The sequence below is a fragment of the Nicotiana attenuata genome, unplaced genomic scaffold (genome assembly GCF_001879085.1).
Source record: "Nicotiana attenuata strain UT unplaced genomic scaffold, NIATTr2, whole genome shotgun sequence".
NCBI lineage: Eukaryota > Viridiplantae > Streptophyta > Magnoliopsida > Solanales > Solanaceae > Nicotiana > Nicotiana attenuata.
Window position 1 is genome coordinate 124,061 of NW_017672277.1, and position 20,124 is coordinate 144,184.

A 20,124-nucleotide genomic window follows, 5' to 3' on the forward strand; every position below is an offset into this window, starting at 1 on the left:
GTCAAAGTCAATACAAATAGGCGATAGTGCACGGTCAGACCCCCACCCCCCCCCCCATCTTTTTCCAGAAATGCCGCCCCAGAAAAAAGAGAGAGAAAAGCAGAAGCAATAGAATAGGGAACAGTGGTCAACTATTGGTAAGGCTTACACGCAATCCATTAGAGATAACTGAGCACTGATTATGATAAAATACAGGACACGCATATGCTCACCGGGAAGAAATCGGTTTCATATGCTGCCCAAAAGAAAATGACGGTCATCATTGCCAAGTAGCCACCAAGAACAACTCCAGTAGTGAAAATCTCAGCCAGCTTCCAACTATCAGGCAGAGGAGATGGTTTGACCCTATCCTTTGATATAGTCATAATGGTACCTGAGATTATTAACACTTAGAAGTTAGACGTAGAGAAGACTTGGCGTAAAGACAAGGGAACAAACTAGAATACTCCGCGGCAGATGCTAAACCTTATAGGAGAGCTATTGATGGAATAGAAATTAGAAACTGATTTTCTACATTTGATTGATTGCCTCGAATTCGCACCCATGGTTTCCGATTTGTATAGAAGATAGTGTTTTCTGTAAAGAATCATCTTTTTTGTAGGTTCTCTATTTTTTGGTATACCGCATCTATGCAAGCGTGTCCCCAAAAATAGCAAGATTAGTATTACCTTGTCACTGAAAAAGGATACGGGACCTTAGGATACTAAACCTTAGAGGTCCTACACATGAAACTTGAAAGACATGATAACAACGACTAGTAACAATTTTTAAAATCTCCCTTATCCTCTTCTTTTAATAATAAGGTAATGACAAATCAACCGCATCATCTAGTTTTGCCACAACGTGTTTGACCGTGAAGTTTACCAGTTAGAAGTTAAAATGAAAGATTGCACAACTTCAATAACTACGCCTCAGTCACAAACTTATGAATCCACTATACCCATTCCCCTCTATTTTTGCAAGTTTCATTTCAATACGCTCAATAATTTGAGACAAATTAGGGGTTCTCTTAAGATGACAAATTGCAAAAACTTAGTACCATCTATATTACTATAAGTGAAAAGGACCAACCGTCATTGAGGATTGCAATGATAAGCACCATGAAAGGAGGAAAGTCAAACTTCCAGATAAGGGCCAGAAGCATAAAACCGAGCTACGACATTGAATAGAAGAAGGTCAAAACATCATATAAGAATCATAAAGATAGAGGAGAAAAGAAGCAGCAGCCAAACATAACATACCACAATACGGATTGTGATGGAAACAGCATATATCTGCCAATGCCAAAAAAAAAAGAGACAAATATGTTTATCAATATCGTACATCAAAGGCAGGTTGTAAAAGCATTAAGCTCATTCAGGACTACAATCATCGCACCACGATCAAAATAACAGATGCTAAGATACTGCAGAAAATCAGGATGTACAAGGATCCAAATATTACTCCTCTCAGAGAACTAACAAAACAGAAATATACCGTGTAGTTTTTCATCCTTTGAAAGATTGCTCGACTAGTCAAAACAGCACTAATGATGACACTGAGACCAGGTTCAGTAAGAACAATGTCAGAAGCACTACGAGCAGCATCTGTGGCATCATCAACAGCTATACCAATATCTGCCTTCTTTAAAGCAGGAGCATCATTGACTCCATCACCAGTCATTCCACAGATATGCTTCCTAGCTTGCAAGCGCTTTACTATCTCATATTTGTGCTCTAAAGAAATGAGCAAGACAAGGTATCAACATATTTTCTGATAAACAAGTACCTTAGTGAATACCGGAATTAAAGAAACAAAAGAATTTTCTGAAAAATACATACCAGGGAAAACTCCAGCAAAACCATCAGCCTTCTCTATCAATTCATCAATTGGTAAAGAAGCAATTGATTCATCCTTAGTCTGTCCTAACAGAGCAGATGAAGGATACATATTTGTTCCCATTCCCAAGCGGCGCCCTGTTTCTTTTCCTATAGCCAGTTGATCCCCTGCCAAGACAGACATCAAGCAATTTAAGTAGCACAAACGCATGTCAAAACTTTGATCTAGAAAAAAATGCACGACTAGTAAGACAACACCTGTCCAATTACTTCTGAGATTTTTACATCCAAAAGCAATATCATCTTGGTAAAATACAAGTTGATGGAAAAAACAAGTAGATGACATAAACTAATGGTCTTAAAATTCAATTATCAAAAGGGCAGCCCGGTGCACTAAGCTTCCGCTATGCGTGGGGTCTGGGGAAGGGCCGGACCACAAGGGTCTATTGTACATAGCCTTACCCTGCATTTCTGCAAGAGGCTGTTTCCACGGCTTGAAACGTGACCTCCTGGTCACATGGCAGCAACTTTACCAGTTACGCCAAGGCTCCCCTTCAAGGTCTTAAAATTCAATTATGAATGCCCGAAATCCTAATTGACAAAATAAATGAAATGCCAAGGGACAAGCATAGACACCACTCTTCAACCAGCAATAAGACCGGGTTGTGCTTCTAAACTGAACCATAATTCAGACCAACTATCATATTGTCCTCATAAAAAAACAAAAAAGAAATGGCACAGTCCACTTAAGATATTGGAATGAATCAAAAGTAGTCTTTGATCTATAGAATACCCAAGAATTAGTAGCAGAGTGCATTAACATTTTAAGTTGGTGACAATCTTTGGAAACCTAATTTCATTGAAAAAATATTTTTCCTTTAACTCTGTCTTTTACCAAGTTGCCAATATAGCATGCAGTCAATTCCCTAACGATATTTCAACACAATGAACATGGTTTCCTAAAATCAGAAATACCTGTGATCATTTTAACATTCACTCCAAGATTCAAAGCCCTCCTTATAGTCTCAGCACTGTCGTGCCTTGGAGGATCAAACAAAGGCAGCAGACCAATGAACTGCCATGGTCCTCCAGTACTCTCCTTCCTTCCCTCTGGAACTTCCTGCATGGAAAATTAAGGTGTACGGGATCAAACAAATTAAGCCTTTTCTTTTTTCTTTTCCTTTTTTTATTATCACAATGATTGGACTTGGAGATAAAGGTAAGTGGTCCCTCCTCTCCACCATAAAAGTATTAGGTTATATGCCTATGCTGCCAAGATAACTGATTAATTCAATGGTTAAAGATTCAATTTATTTATAACATGATGAGTTCCACAGATAAAAGAAAAGCAAAATACCTGGTATGCCACACCAAGTGAACGCAAGCCCCTCTCAGCAAACTTATCGATCACCGCATGAACTCTGCGTTCTATGTCTGACTTGTTGTGTGCAAGATTTAGGATCTAAAACCATATTGCAGCTGTTGATTAGGAAATGGAAACATAGAAGGTAAAAAGCAGCAAAGAAGGACTACTTAGATGATAACTCATACCTGCTCTGGTGCACCTTTGCTGACCCTGTGCATTTTTCCTTCACCGTCAAGATAAGTAAGTGCTGTTCGCTTGTCAGTTGGATTGAAAGGAAGGAAGTGTATTTCACGAATGCCAGCACGTGCCTGCAATATTGAAAGCATTAGAACAGCTTTCCAGCTAGAATGGATGCGCTGATCACATAGTCGTGCTATTCTAAAGTTACCTCCTTTGGATCAGACAGCATCCCAACAATAGCAGTATCAATAGCATCCTGGTTCTCTGTTCGAGACGCTCGAGCTGCCATCAGAACAACAGTATCTGCATCGACACCTTTGGCAAAAACCTGAACATTTCATAGGAACAAACAAAAGAAAATCAGAGTCTGCTAGTGCCCTAAGGGATTGGACTGAACTCTCCTTATTTTATTTTATTTTAATTATACATAGGAATTGGACTGAACTCTAATTCTCACCTCAACAAGGTTTTTGTCAACAGTAAGCTTGTTTAGTGTTAGGGTCCCTGTCTTGTCACTACAAAGCACATCCATGCCAGCCATCTCCTCTATAGCAGTCATTCTTTTCGTAATAGCACCCTGCATAGTTAAAATGAAGTACGAAATCACACATCAGAACTTCTGAACTACGACAACTCACAATTGAAGACATGCTGAAACACTATAACCTCAAGATAACAATGCTAACTAACAAACCTGTTGAGCAAGGCGATGAGAACCAATTGCCATTGTGACTGAAAGGACTGTTGGCATGGCAATTGGAATTCCACCAATGAGAAGGACAAGAAGATTGTCAATCCCAGGACGATATTTGCGGTGTTGAATGGGGTACATTACAATAATCTCTATTATCATCCCCACCGCAATAGAACAGATGCAGAAGTTTCCAATAGCAGTCAAAACCTGATAGAAGACATCAAAAATATTGTAGAACGCGAGATTCAGAAGAATGTGACTATCAACTGACATTTTAAGCAATTAATTAGGACAGTACAAGTTCTGCTCACCTTCTGGAAGTGTCCCACTTGGTTTGTACTGTCAACAAGGTGGGCGGCCTTCCCAAAAAAGGTATGAACCCCAGTAGCGATGACGACAGCTTCTATCTCTCCCTGTTTACAGGTGGAACCAGAGTAGACACCATCTCCGGGACCTTTTGTTACAGGAAGAGATTCACCAGTCAAAGCAGACTGCAAGTAACAGATAATTTTAGTCACGCAGTTAAAGACAAAGTTTAGAATGTTGAGAGCAACCACTCATCAAATCATAAAAACTTAGTCACCTGGTCAATTTTCAGTGGATCACCTTCAAGCAGACGAGCATCTGCAGGAATAATATCTCCCAGTTTAATACTGATTATGTCCCCAGGAACAAGAATAGCAGCATCTTGTTCATCCCATTTTCCATCTCGAAGAACCTGCAAATCGACGAGAGCAAGCAATAAGGACGACTTCCAATAAGTTTCTCAACCTCAGACTTCCATCAAATTTAAGTATGTAAATTATAAAAGGTCACATGCTGTATAACTGCAAGTAGAATAACAGATTATGGCTGGTGAAATGTAGAACCTTGGCTTTAGGAGCGAGCCGAGCCATGAGAGCAGCTGCTGCATTTCCAGCATTGTTCTCCTCAATAAAACTAATGGTCGAGTTAATCACAAGCAACGTAATGATACCCACAAAATCCTGCCAATCGGGAGGCTTTCCCTACAAAAATTCACTATATGTAAGCCAAAAGAACCAGTAAAATATTAAATAGAATGGTAAATCAGAATGCGGGTGTGGGTGCTTACTCCTCCATTTGCAAGAGCAATAGCCATAATAGCAGCAGCTTCCATAACCCATGAAAGAGGGTTCCACATAAACCCCAGAAATTTCAAGAATTTGCTCTCCTACAACACCATCAACAGAGTAATTTTCAACAATCATAACAGTCCAACTTTGTAAAGAAATGAACCTTTTTAGTAAAAAAAAAAAAAACACTAAATTCTTCCAATCTAGTTCAGGTAAGGTCATTTAATTAAAAGCTCAAACAATAAGACAGTTGAAAATACTACTAAAAGAGAAGAGATAAAAGAGTATATTTTTGCAAAAAAGAGTAATTAATCATCACCTTTTTCTCCTCAAGTTTGTTGTAACCAAAAATGGCCAACCTTTCTTGGGCAGCAGGACCGGTAAGACCCTCTTTTGTACATCTCAAATTCTCAAAAACTTCTTCAATGGGTATGTTCTCCTACAATCACAAAACACACAAAAGAAAAAAATTAATAAAAGAAAAAACATTAAAATCAACAACCAAAATCAGCAAAAAACACTGAATTATATTTGTACAGTGTCAGATCCATTACCAAATCAACAGTCTCCTTTAAGACAGCATCTAACACCTCAGGTTTCTCCCCCATACTTGCTTCAATTTTCTCTCCCTAGTCAAGATTCAAAAGACAGATTTTAGTATCAAGAATCTAATTTTTAAGGAATCAAAAAAAGCAGGAAAACCAAGATAAGTGTGTTGAGTTAGGAAGAAAATACCAACCAAAGAAAGATAGGATTTTTGGGGTACGGAAAATAGGATTGGTTGTAGCCCACCAAATCCACAAAGAGTGTGGAAGAGTAATAATAACACTAACACTGTTGCTACCCTCTTGTCTTATTTATTACAATACCCTCCCTCAACAAATACTTATATTGCTCAAGTTCCTTCTAACTTTAACCCTTCATACATATTTTTATGTCAAATTTTGTTTCATTTTTACATTTACTTTTCAATATTTGTAAAATAGTCTGCAAGAGGTTGTTTTCACGACTCGAACCTGACTTGACCAGTTATGCCAAGAGTCCCCTTCAAAATACAAGGATAAAGATTAAAATTAAACAAGTATATCGTTTTCTCTTAATTTGAATTTTAAATTTTTTTAAAAACATATATAATAATATATAAAAATACTAGTCATTCTTATGTATTAGTTTCCAAAACTTCAAAACTAAAAATATTAAGAAACTTTGGAAACATTATAATAAAATTTGATGTGATAATAATAATAATAAGTGTATATTTTGAAAGCAGTTGTAAATTAAATGAGTGCTGTGCCTGCACATGCTCATGTTTTCCCCGCCCCCCAACACATTCTTCTATTCTCTCTTGAATTAATAGTAATTAAACTTTCATGGTTTTATTTGTAAATAAGAAGAAAAGTAAAGAAAGATTTCTTTGTCCCCGAAAACAAAATAATTATTTTTTGTGCCAAAAAGTATTTTATTTTTGTAATTAGAAGTACAGTCAACTTCCTAATGCACGTTTCTTAGTTGTACTCGACTTATTTGACGGATAGCTGGTCACAGGCTACCAACTATTATGTTAATCCTGGTTGTAATTAAAAAAATTCAATAAAAGGGATTATACTAATAACAATATTTTCTTATTCGATCTTTCAAATTTTCTTACTTGATTTTAAAATGATTTTGTTGTGGACTGATATGTTTATACAAATACGCTTAAGGCACATTCGTTCAACGAGTAGACCAAGTCAATTTCTTTTCACCTTCCTAGCAATTTTCTTGTTACTCAGAGTGCACACGTGTCATGAATTATACTTAAATTACATAAAAAATTCCTAGTTTATACATAAGCATAGTAATATAATCATTTTGTTTACGCGGACAAATTTAAGTAATATAAAAAGTGATGTGGAGTGGCGAAACCAGGAATTTTATCTAGGGTGTTCAAACTTAAAAGAAGTAAAAACAGTTCCCGATAAAGGTTGTTCAATATATGTTATATACCTCTAAGATTCAATGTTTTATCTATATATATAGTGTAATTTTTCGACGAATGGTAGTCGTTAACCACCTTAGGACTATGTAGCTTCGCCCCAGTATGTAGTGCTAAGTGTTTTTTACGGTAACCTGATGTTAGTCTCTATCTCCCTTTCTCTGTGTTTATGTTATGTAAAAAATAAATTATAATATTATCAGTATATTTTAATTTATTATAATGTGTTAATTTATTTTCTAAGTTATCAAATTAAATTCGATATAAATTTCGTTTATATTATTAGTGTACAAAACTTAAATTATGTATAAAAATTAGATTATTCTTGTATTAATTAAAAAAAAAAGTTACGTGTCTATGTGTAATAATATTATTTTTTTTAAAAACAATTAATATCATTTAATTCAAACTCATTATAAGGTTGTAATTCAAATCTTGAAATGTGGTGGATGAACATAAAGTTGGTAAGTAGCTTATCTCTCTTTTTTCTTGCTTGTGTATAGTCATGTTCATGCACCCACGTCTGTGAACAATGATTGAAACCAAAAATAAATAAAATTTTGACAATGTCACATGGGATTGCAAAATTGTTACTAAAGTTGAAGGGATCATTTCTTCCACTAATTAATTAGGACGTGATAATCACTTCTTGCATGCTTTCTCCACTCTAAACAAAATAAGGCAGCCACTTGGCAATCAAAGGCTCGCTTAATCCAATTAAATAAATAAATATAATTACTGTTTCCTAATTATACAATTGGCAAATCATTGAGAAATTCAATAATTTGTTGTAAGTTTTATTTTTATTTTTATTTTTTTAGTACTCCATGTGTTTACTAGTCGTATGCTAATTGGCATAGTGCCAAAGTCAGGCCAATTTAACTGAACTTTTCATATTAAAAAAAGCCTAAATTGACAGCTTTACAATCAACAAATCATTGTATTTTTTTTTTTTTTTTTGGGTATTATCACTTTTAGCCTGCGCCAGAAACTAGTATTTATATTTGGTAGCCAAAAAAATGTATAATTTTTGTATATAACATACAGAATGTATATATATAAAAGAAATATATAAATTTTATACATTATCGACTATTATTTTTATTGAGGCTATACAGTGTCATTTTTTCTTATATTTTTTTGAATAGAATAGTAGATACGTTGGAATCAGTTTAAAGTGTCCTTTTTCAAAGATTGCTTTAATTTCCCTAATAAAATTTGTCATAATTGATTTCTTCTTCTTTTTTTCTTCTTTTATTCTTCTTTTTGTTCCTTGATGAAGCTGGCTGGCCATGTTACAAACATTGTACTTTTTTGTTAAATAACATGGTTCAGTTGCTAACAAGTTTATGCAAAAGTAAATGTCATTAAGCCATCTCTTAGTAGGGTCCGGGGAAAAGGTCAAATAATTAATTTAAATAGTTACAAACTTTATCGCTTAAACTAAAAATAGCTAATGGGTATATATAATTAATGTTAGTGGGCGATTGAACATAAGAATTGTAAAATTTAAAAAAAAAAATCAAGTAAAAATGGTATTTGAAAATTAGAGTTGTCTTTGAATATGAATATAATTTTGGGTTGTTTTTGAAGTTTTGTGAGTGATTTGAGTGAAAATTTTGAAAAACAGTTTTTTGAATTTTTTCAAATTTTCAAAAAAATTTAAACTCATTTTCAAGTGAAAATTGCAAATTTTATGGCCAAGCACTAATTTCGGAAAAAAGTAAAAAAAAAAAAATCGACAAAAAGGTGAAAAAATTCTTATGTTCAAAGGGCTCTTAATATGTGTTTAACAGTGTACAATTTAGTCTATTGATCAGAAAAAGTAAACAATGAATCCGTCCAACTATTTGTGTAAAAAGACATCTATAAAAGAATTTCAACTAAGTTAATATAAAATGTCAATTAATTTCAAACTTTTTGGCAGTAAATGCAAACGTGATATAAATGTATATTTCTGTTAAGTTGTTTAATCATCATATGTAGTTCAAGCAAAAAAATAATTGATTTGCGAACGTACATGTTACTAACAGGAAAAGAAAATGTTCTCACCAATGTTCATAACAAAACAACATTAACTTATTTACCATAATTAGGTATTAATGAGATAAAATATATTTAAATCAATCATGGTTAAGTACAAATTATATATCTACATTCATTAGTTTAATTTGATATGAATATCAAATGTGAGTAAATTTTTTTGTTGTGCATGTACGCATAAACAGTTCTTCGAACTATGAATATTAATTCATTTAGGATGATACCGATTTGATGGTTTGTTACTCTTTTAGCGTATATTTATTGATCTTTTTCATAAGTGATCTGTAAAATATAGTGCTGCAGTAAATCAATATAAAATTTAAAAAATCGTTATAGTGTCATGCCCTTTTTATTCAGATTGAGATATTTTATTTTATGTTTTGTCATACTTATAATAGTATATTACTTAGAAGGTAGAAAAGTTGGGCATGAAAGTTGATTAACATGGGGCATGCAAAAAGTTAGTGATGAGATGACTTTTACTTTTCCTCCATATTCAGCTTTGTCTCGTCCCACTTTCCATATTTCTGTGCTTCCTTTACTCTTTAACTTTTCCTCTTTTCTACTTTCTCTACTTTCCGTACCCTTATCTATAACTGACTCTCTGGCACCTTTTCCAGTCATACATTACCTACGAACTAATAAGAGCCCGTTTGGAAACCTACCTTGAAAATGGATTTGGGTGTAACTGGAAGTAACTATACAGTTTGGTATATTTGTTTGGCCAGGTAATTACTTGGTCAACATAAAATTGAATGTAATTGGAGGGGTATAATTTACACTCTCTAACTCTTAAGGGAAGGTGAGAATTGGTAGTAATTACATTGTGTAATTACAAGGTTGCTTTTTAATTTATTTTCTTTTTGTTTTTCTGTTAATTTATTTTCTTTAAAACTTTTTATTTCTATTATTTTAATTTTTAAATTTTATTTTTCTTTTTAAGTTCTTGTCACGACCCCGGTTCTCCGTGAACCATCGTGACGGCACATAGTCTCTACGACTAGGTAAACCTAACAATGCGGAAAATAAATAAAATTTGCGGAAGAGATGATTAAAAACCGAAATAGTGAAATAAACAGTGTTTGAAATGTCGCTCGGCATACACAATATCAACTCTCGAAACTAAGAACATTTTCCAAAATCCGGAATCTCATGATCACAAGATTTTGAATGTCTAATAGTATCTAGCTCCAGAATATCTAACAAAAAAAGGAAATACAGAAGGGCTAATACTTAAAGCAGGAGTAGGGGCAGATATACCTCGGAGTCTCTACAAGCGCCTCGCCTCAAGCGTGATAAGTCTGAGTGGGAGTACCTGGATCTACACATGAAAAACATGCGCAGGAAGGGCATGAGTACACCACAACGGTACTCAATAAGTGCCAGGCCTAACCTTGGTCGGGTAGTGACGAGGAAGGTCAGGGCCCTACTGAGGTTAAAGGAAAGGCAAGATATAACAGTGTAGAGTAAGACAGTATACTTAAGTGCAACAGTAAAAAGTAACACAGGATAGAAGAACAACAACAACTTTAACAGGAACAAAGTAGTCACGGAAACAAATACAGCTCAACGCAAAGATAACAACCGGGGAGCTCTCAATGTCCCGAGGATCTCTTAGTATCCTCAATATGTGATGGGGATCTCTTGGTATCCTCAATATACGTGCTGGGGATCTCTTGGTATCCCGAGGATCTCTTGGTATCCTCAATATATGTACTGGGAATCTCTTGGTATCCCGAGGATCTCTTGGTATCCTCAGTTTATGTGCTGTGGATCTCTTGGTATCCCGCACTACAGTCAAATTCAATATGTGCGCAGGGGATCTCCCGGAAACACTCATCCGTAGTCCCAAAAAATAAAAGAAAGTCAACAATATCAAGGGCAAAATCCACAATTTCATTCAAGAGCGAAACAGTATGAAGTAACACAATATAATAACAACAATCACAACAGAGAAAATAATGCAGAAAGAATACAGCTCAACACAGGAATGACAACCGGGGATCTACCAGGATAACGTCCTGTAGCCCCCAAATATAAATATCCATCAAATCGGGGATCTACCAGGATACCTTCCTGTAGCCCAAATGTAAATACCAGCAAACCGGGGATCTACCAGGATACTGTCCTGTAGCCCCCAATTGTAAATGTCCAGTGAATCTCCCGGGTGTCGTCCCGTAGTCCAACTCATAATGCACCGGAGATCTACCGGAAATCTCAATCCGTAGTCCCCAAATGTAAATGTGCAGGGAGGATCTATCGGAATATCGCCCGTAGTTCCCGAAGTAAACACACAGCAGCAACACGAAGAATATTCAATTCAATTCAATTTTTCATACCAAAGTAAAACAGACATTTCTAACCTAGCATGTTGCACATAATCCAAATAAGTCAAATTGAGCAAGTAAGGCAATCAAGTCAATTAAACATGCTTCCCTAGGCTAATAGGAGGCTTAAATTACACGCAGTATGAACATGAAAAAGAAACACAATTAAAATTACTTAAAGAAAATCGAATTTTCAACAATTAGCACAAGTACACACTCGTCACCTCACGTACACGGCATTTCAATTATCAACAAACCAAATCCTAAAGGAGGTTCCCCCACACAAGGTTAGACAAGCCACTTACCTCGAACCGGCTCACAATCAACCCGAAACCACGTTCTTGCCACGAGTAATCGACTACAAATGGCCCAAATCTATTCAATTCAATTGCATAATGTAAATAACACTTGAAGTAACTGATTCTACAAATAAATTCTAAGCTAATACGCGAAGTTAGGTAAAATGACCAAAATGCCCCTCGGGCCCACATCTCGGAATCGGGTAAAATTTATATTTTCAGAATCCTCATACTCTCACGAGTCTATAAATATCAAGAACACTGAAATTGGAGTTCAATTGACCCCTCAAATACCCATTTTAAGGTTTCTTAATCTCAATCCCTAATTATCCATTTTGCACTGATTTTTCCCTAATTTTTTACCACTAATTAGACCTTTAATCACATATAAACGAGTTATGAAGTCAAGAATATTACCTCCAAGTGATTCCCCTTTGGTTTCCTCAAAAATCTCCCTCAAAACCTTCAACCCCGTTCAAAAATGGTGGAAAATGAAGAAGGGTCGCGGATTGGGCTATTAAAACACTGCCCAGCTTTTTAATTTACTTAATCGCGATCGCGGAAAACCCCTCGCGATCGCGAAGCACAATCTCTGCTGGCCCCAAATTTCACTCTACGTGATCGCGTAAATAGCCACGCGAACGCGATGCTCAGAGTCTTACACCTACGTGATCGCGAATGAGACCACGCGATCGCGATACACAGAAACCTACACTCACGCGATCGCAGCCCTGTTTAAGCGAACGCGAAGAATAACCTGGATGCCCCCTTGAGAAAGCTCTACGCGGTCGCGAGCCTCCTCACGCGATCGCGATGAAGAAAAACCTGCAACAGAACTGAAGCTAAAACCTGCAACTTTTTAACATGCAATTTGATCCGTTTAACCACCCGAAACTCACCCGAGGCCCTCGGGACCTCAACCAAACATACCAACATATTCCATAACATCATTCAAACTTGTTCCAGCTTCGGAATGCTCAAAACAACATCAAAACACCAAATTTGCATCGGATTCAAGCTTAAGAACTTCAAAAACTCTCAATTACGCTTTCGATCAAGAAGTCTATCAAACCTCGTCCGAATGACTTGAAATTTCGCACACACGTCACATTCAACCCTAAAGAGCTACTCCAACTTACGGAATTCCATTCCGACCCTCGGATCAAAATCTCACTATCGAACCGGAAACTTCAAAAATTCAACTTTCGCCATTTCAAGCCTAAATTAGCTACGGACCTCCAAAACACAATCGGAACACGCTCCTAAACCCGAAATCACCCAAAGGAGCTAACGGGACCATCGGAATTCCATTCCGATGCCTTCTTCACACTGTTACGACTACGGTCAAATTTCTAACACTTAAGCTCTCATTTAGGGACTAAGTGTCCCAAAATACTCCGAAACTCAAAACCAAACATCTCGGCGAATCAAAAAAGCATAAACAAACACGGGGGAAGTGGTTAATAGGGGATCGGGGCGTGAATTCTTAAAATGACCGGTCGGGTCGTTACAGTTCTTTTGAAATTTTAAAATATATTTTTGTTTGTATATTATTTATCTTTTGTTTGTCTACCTTTACTTCTTGTGATTTCATGTAATTTCTTATATTTTACTTTTATTTATTTTAGTATTCTATTTTTTTTTTAACTGCACCTCCTGATATTAGAAATAATGAGTTATTAACAAACTCGGCATATAATGAGCGATAAAATTAAAGTGGTATTTTGAATGTGGTTATAAACTTATTATGTTTCCTAATCTTAAGTTGTAGTAGAACTTACTATTATTATGTTGGAATTTTACATATATTAAACTATTTTTTTTTTCAATTTTGAAATTGTGTTATATTCATGGTTCCAATTTACTTGTTTAATAGTATTGGCTCACATTGCATGTTGTTCATTTTTTAGTTAGAATTGATAGATTAGTCTTGTCAAACATTTGAATAATGTTATGGCATTATATTTAGAAATAATAATTTATTTTATCAAACATGAATTCCATAATATTCTTGCAAAACGTATATTTTTAGTTTTTGTAAGTATCTAAACTAAATATTATTAATTTAAAAATATATAAATTATTTATACAATCTTAGTTATAAATATATTATTACTATAAGAGAATATTAAGAATCTGAATTAGAATTGAATATATCAATAATTTTCAAAAGATATTCTCTCTTAAGTTGTCTGAAAACACAATAAGGTATAGGAATATTTTCATGATACAAGATTTCTTCTTATATTAAGGTATCTAATTGGATCAATGTTCATCATTTTTATGAATTTATTTTTTTAAAATATTATTTTTTAACACAAATATATTATTTAATAAATTTTAAGTAATTTTTTAAAACTTGTATACTCATTAATATAGACACTACAAGAAATATGGGATACAACGATATTTAATTAATGACACTCGTAATAAAGGTCGGGAAAAAGTTAATTTCTTGACGTTTTTTTAAAAAATGTCATTTAAATACCGACATTTGATGAAAAATGACAAAAATATTCTGACATTTGATTTAAATGTCATATTAATAGGAGTAAATCGACATTAATAAGTGATATTTATCATAAATGCCAAAAGTAATTTCTTTTCCCAATATGAGAAATTAATCTAAGTTTTTTTTGATTAGGGATAATTTTTTTTTTTTGTCTTAATCTTTTAATTAGGGATAATTTTTTTTGTCTTAATCTGTTTAATTAGGGATAATTTTTTTTTTATTTCAGATCTTGGATACATCAGTTTTTTGAAGGTTGTGAGATCAATTACTACTGTGAAAGATCTTGACTTAGAGAAAACATGGAACACTTCATTAGGAAAACACATGGCTGCTTGAAGCTTTGAATTATTGGTGTTGAAGTTTTCTAGGAAAAAAGTTATGATTTTGTAATTGTAGTTCCATGTTTGATGTAATTGTTGTTTTATTTTAATTGTCTATGGTGTTACTGGCGTGTGGCTGTATGCCTCTTAGAAAGTTTTGAAATGAATAGAAATTTATTTGTTGCTTTCTACACTACATAAAAGAGCAAAAAAGCAACAATTTGACACTTGTGACAAATGTCTAATGTTAACCATAAATATTGATAGTGATATTAATATTTAAATCGTATGTGAAAATGATAAATAATTTGGTGACATTTTTATACAAGTCACAAACAAAATAGGTTAAGAGCTTAGATTATTGACATTTGAAAATGTAGTAAATAAATGTCGCTAGTTAGTTGCCGGCATTAATTTAAATGTCGCAAAATTAATGACATTGAAATTTCCGACATTTAATATAAATGTAAAATAAATGTTGGTAAACAAGTTTGTGACATTTAAGTGACTTACGACGACATTTATAGTGAGAGCACACACGCAAAATGCGACATGATAAAAGCTCGAAGCCCCTTAGCAAAATATCGTTTGTCTTTTTTACTCTTTTAAAATAGAGTCCATACTGGCCAAAATAGTTATTTGATTATCTCATTAATATTTAAGAATACAAACTTAATTAATTTCCTACTATTTAGGACTATTAATTTAATTATTCCCCTAAAATAAATTTAAATTTGACCTTATAAATTATTTCCTAATTTATACTATGTAACTTAACGATTATTATGAAAGAAGGACCCGCGAATATTCTTTAAGCAAATCTAGGAAATTAATGTCAATTCACCATCGTTGATATTGTTGCTCTAGGTTTAGGAGTTATGTCTTTATGGTACAATAAACACTAAAGCATTCACAATTTAATTATTTTAGTATAAATAATTTTAAAAAATAATAAGAAACTATAAATAAAGTCGGACAGTGAAATAGCATAAAAATAGAAAACTATAAATAATGTCGGTTCCTGCACCTATAACTTTTTAAAAAATATATATATACACACATGATTTCCATTTTATTTTTGGTTAAATTATTTCCTTATTTGAATTATATAAAGTCAAGTACTTCTATGATTTACTTTTTAATTTGTTTACGTTTGATTTGTTTGTAAGTTGGTGTATATTTAATTTTGTGTTATGAAATAATAAAAGAAGAAGAAGAGTATTACATAGAAAAGTAGAGGGAGAGAATTCTTATTGATTTGGGATGAATTACAATGGAATAGAACCCTCTATTTATAGGGAGATGGTGACTTAGCCACCAAGTAATAAACCCTAGAATCTCTCTAGATATAGACATTCACCATAAATACAATCATATTTATAACACTCCCCCTTGAATGTCTATTCAACAGATAATGTGCCTCGTTAAAACCTTAACTAAAAGAAAACTCAATGGGAAAAAAATTCTAGAAAAGAAAAAAGAGTACACATATCTAACAGTACGCCTTTTGGTTGCCTCGTTAAAAACCTTGCAAGGAAAACCCAGTGGGACAAAACCTTGTAAGGGAAAAAGAGTACAACACGTATTAACTCCCCCTGATGAGAGCATCAATTCACATCCTTAAGCATTTGCATTCCAATCTTGTGCACCATCTTCAAAAGATCTTTGGTAGAGATTTGATGAACAAATCATCCATATTAACTTGAATGAATATATTGTACCTTGAAATCATCATTCTTGATAGATATGTAATATCTTCATATAATGTCGTGGAATGGCTCTTCAATATCTCCATAGAGATTCTCGCTATCATATTATCATGCTTATAGTTATAGCAAGATACCTTTGTGCACAAATTGCACTTAGGATGTAGTACTTCATGACCATGAGTTCTATATGCTTTAAGCAATTTAAATCATTCAGGGATTGTTAAGTCATATAAGCCATATAATAGACTTTAGATGCATATTAAGTTTTCATGTCATGCTAGACATATAAGATATCGAACACTGATTGCACATACCATTGACTTTATACTTTCAAGTGTTTGAACTATATGTTCAAAACTACATGGCTTTCATATGAAACCAATTCTATTTGAATTGTTTCTTCAGACTTAAGATCCTCATATATATATATATTTAGCGCTATCATAGATGTCGTCGACAATTATTTTATATCAGTTTCAATATTTTTTCATAAAGACATAACATAGAGATCTCTTCATTCATATTTTCAGGTACCTGAATCTCTCTTGAGATTTTATGAAGTGTTATGTCATGTGATCTTCTAGATCACTTGCCTCCTTTGTTATGATCACTTAGATCATTTGCTCATCTTCTTTATCAAGAAGTTTATTTGAAACCGATTTGTCTATATGCTTTAAGCGTACTATAGACTTTGTCCTTCTAGGACTTAATAGGAGCATTTGCAATGAGAATATAGTTACTTTCTTTGGGTCAGCAAATGCATCTGGCATGCTTTGCAATAAATTGCACATGAATTATCCTTTTCTGAACTTCAAATTCATATTATTTTATTCGGGGATCTAGATGTATAAATGATAATTCATTCCATGTAATTTTTTCTCAACTATTGTATCTTGTCTCCCCCTCATGTTAGAAAAACTAACTTGTTTACTCAACTTTGAGAACCCATCTTTGTGCGTTATGGTGTTAATCAAAATATACACCGCACATCAATAATAATGAGATGGAATTATTTAGTTCCTGACCCTGAAACCACTTGTGAGGGGAAAATGTAATATACGTATATAACCTATATCAAACTGATATAGATAACTTTGTTCTCATAAGCAATAGTTTAGCTATTAAGTGGAGGCACTCAATAAATCATTTTGCTAAACCAACTGTAATGTAAACCAACTTATCAAGATAAACTATCTTGAATAGGAAATCTGAAAATTATGCTCGAAATTAAATTATTGAGCAAGTTACCTCGCACACACCGGCCAGGTTGCGGATTAATAATAATTGCACATGTAACCATCTCATAGATGCATCTTATGTGGTATACATGGCAGGTGAATGGGCCTATATTCACCTTTGATATTTCCAGCATTCATGAGATTCAATCCCAATTTTAATTGGTCTATTAATTAATGAGAACAAGCAATGTAAGAGAATTCGTAAAGAACTTTCTAGTTCTTTAATATTTACCCATGTGAATTCTCTTTTATTTTTGCACATCATACTTAAATTAACATGGCTAAACCAATTATGCCAACTGGATAAATTATCAATATTGATAAACTTCATGTTTACACCATGATGTGTGCAATTATGAATAAACTCCAAGTTTATTATGATATGGTGTTTTTATATCAATAAATATCCACTTCATTGTGGTATTCTTTTGTTTATGTAGTACAAATTGGAGAATAAAGCGGGTAGCTTTTCACATACATATTACCCCGCTACAAGTTGTAGTAATAGAAGATATTAAATCTTTCCTTTATTTATAGTCTCAATATAATCAACCGCTTTCGTGTATACTTTGGAAACTGAATAAGTTTCTTTGAGACTTACTACAACACAATACCTTATTGGTAATTAATTGTGTTTCTCCAAAATAGTAGTAATTGGCTCTTCCAGAGCTCTCAATTAATTTGTACTACCACAGATTCATCAACATCCGTGTGGTGAATATCTCTTTTAAGGAGAAAGTTATACCATTATGGTCATGGTCAAAATTATATGCAAGATCTGTTTCTTGCATTAGTGTTATTCTTTAATAATCACATTACCCAAATATTTGGGCGTACAATAGGTACGTGACCAATGACCATTCATGCCATAATAATGACATTGATTTCTTATATCATCTCAAACCTCCTTCTAGAGGTGAGTGTGGTATATTCACTACCACTAGCACGTTCATATTCTTCCAAGAATGAATATGTATTCATAAATCAGATGTTGTCACATTCACATCATGAATTGACCATAGTCATCTGTATGTGCTTTATAAAATTTCATGTCAAATCGATGACAAATATAACTTTCACAGAGTGAAGGATTATTTTGAGAATCCTTATTATTCTCATTATCACAATGATGACGATTATAATTTCGTCTATTGCCACGTCCACATTCATTGATACCTTCACGGTAATAATTTTGTCTTCTTTCAGACTTATCACATACTGCTATCACATTCTCTTAAGGGAATGAGAATGGAGCAAATTCAATGGGACGGGTTTTCAATTCTTTGCCCACAATCATACATGAATTTGACCATGGCGAGGCATAGAAATTTTACCACTTCAGGTGGTTATAATTTCTTACAAACTCCATTAGAGTTATAATCAAACTTTGTTGTCTTTGCTTGTATTTAAAATCAAAGTATAGAATAAAAGAGAAAAATACGGTAAAATACTTACCTTAAATCCAAAATTCAATCATGAAGGAAGTTCATGGAATAATTGACAATCATTATGCTCAATCCCAAAGCTTCTACTCAATTGGTTAGAGTCTCGTGCTGATAACGTGTTATGAAATAATAAAAGAAGAAGAAGAGTATTACATAGAAAAGTAGAGGGAGAGAATTCTTATTGATTTGGGATGAATTACAATGGAATAGAACCCTCTATTTATAGGAAGATGGTGACTTAGCCACCAAGTAATAAACCCTAGAATCTCTCTAAATATAGACATTCATCATAAATACAATTCTATTTATAACATTTTGTGATTTGTTCGATAATTTGTTTAAGTCTGGTTTAGAACAAATAGTGGGCAATCAGGGTGTCCAAGTTAAATTCTAAACACTAAGGGATCGTTTGGTTTAATGAATAAGCAGAAATAATCTTGAAGTAAAAATTTAGTACCGTCTTATCCGTTATTTGGTTATTAATTCTGGGATAAGTTATTCCTAGATTAAAAATAGAGGGTGAGATAGTAATCCCAAGATAAGTTATCCCAGGATAAAGCAGTAAAATTGTGAATCTCATAATTAATACAACATACCAAACGATCAATAAGAAATAATACCAAAATAACTAATTCCAATATAATTAATTTCAATATAATTAATTTTAATATAACTAAAACATAACTTGTCTTTAAATCAAACGACCCCTAAATATAAGACGCTATAGGTTTAGCTGTGTTTTCGTAAAATAATAAAGTATTAAATATTATATTCTACCTATTTTTAAAGTTCCAATGATTTATCAATCACCCATGAACTCAAATAGTTTGAACCAATTCTTACCTCTATATAAGGGGTTTGTTGCCTCATTCTATTCGTTAATGATTGAGTTTATCTAAATTGCCGCATAAAAGAATATCAGTCCTGCTAAATGTAATTATATTACTTTATCGCACGAGATCTTATTCATAGATAAATTTCATGTATTTGTCTTAATATGAAAAAATCACAGTAGTTGATTTTAGTGAAAGAGTATGATATTGGACGGTGACAGTCAATTGGGATTTATATGTTGTGATTGTTCTTGAATCTCGCATTAACAATG

At 33.5% G+C, this 20,124-nt stretch overlaps 1 protein-coding gene across 1 annotated transcript in view; it reads right to left on the reverse strand.

The window, feature by feature from the left end:
- Positions 1–6,009, reverse strand: part of LOC109212581 (plasma membrane ATPase 2) — a 7,768-nt gene extending 1,759 nt beyond the window's left edge. The window contains exons 1-18 of the mRNA XM_019376230.1: positions 5,891–6,009; positions 5,706–5,780; positions 5,471–5,590; positions 5,151–5,249; positions 4,927–5,064; positions 4,641–4,775; positions 4,369–4,548; positions 4,058–4,264; positions 3,821–3,940; positions 3,572–3,691; positions 3,369–3,491; positions 3,175–3,279; positions 2,793–2,937; positions 1,821–1,985; positions 1,477–1,715; positions 1,242–1,274; positions 1,072–1,153; positions 213–373 (exon numbers count right to left, since the gene is read on the reverse strand). Coding sequence (XP_019231775.1) covers positions 213–373; positions 1,072–1,153; positions 1,242–1,274; positions 1,477–1,715; positions 1,821–1,985; positions 2,793–2,937; positions 3,175–3,279; positions 3,369–3,491; positions 3,572–3,691; positions 3,821–3,940; positions 4,058–4,264; positions 4,369–4,548; positions 4,641–4,775; positions 4,927–5,064; positions 5,151–5,249; positions 5,471–5,590; positions 5,706–5,759 — 2,226 coding nt within the window. The 5' untranslated portion in view covers positions 5,760–5,780; positions 5,891–6,009. The remainder of the gene's footprint in view (positions 1–212; positions 374–1,071; positions 1,154–1,241; positions 1,275–1,476; positions 1,716–1,820; positions 1,986–2,792; positions 2,938–3,174; positions 3,280–3,368; positions 3,492–3,571; positions 3,692–3,820; positions 3,941–4,057; positions 4,265–4,368; positions 4,549–4,640; positions 4,776–4,926; positions 5,065–5,150; positions 5,250–5,470; positions 5,591–5,705; positions 5,781–5,890) is intronic.
- Between the last annotated feature and the right edge of the window lie 14,115 nt (positions 6,010–20,124).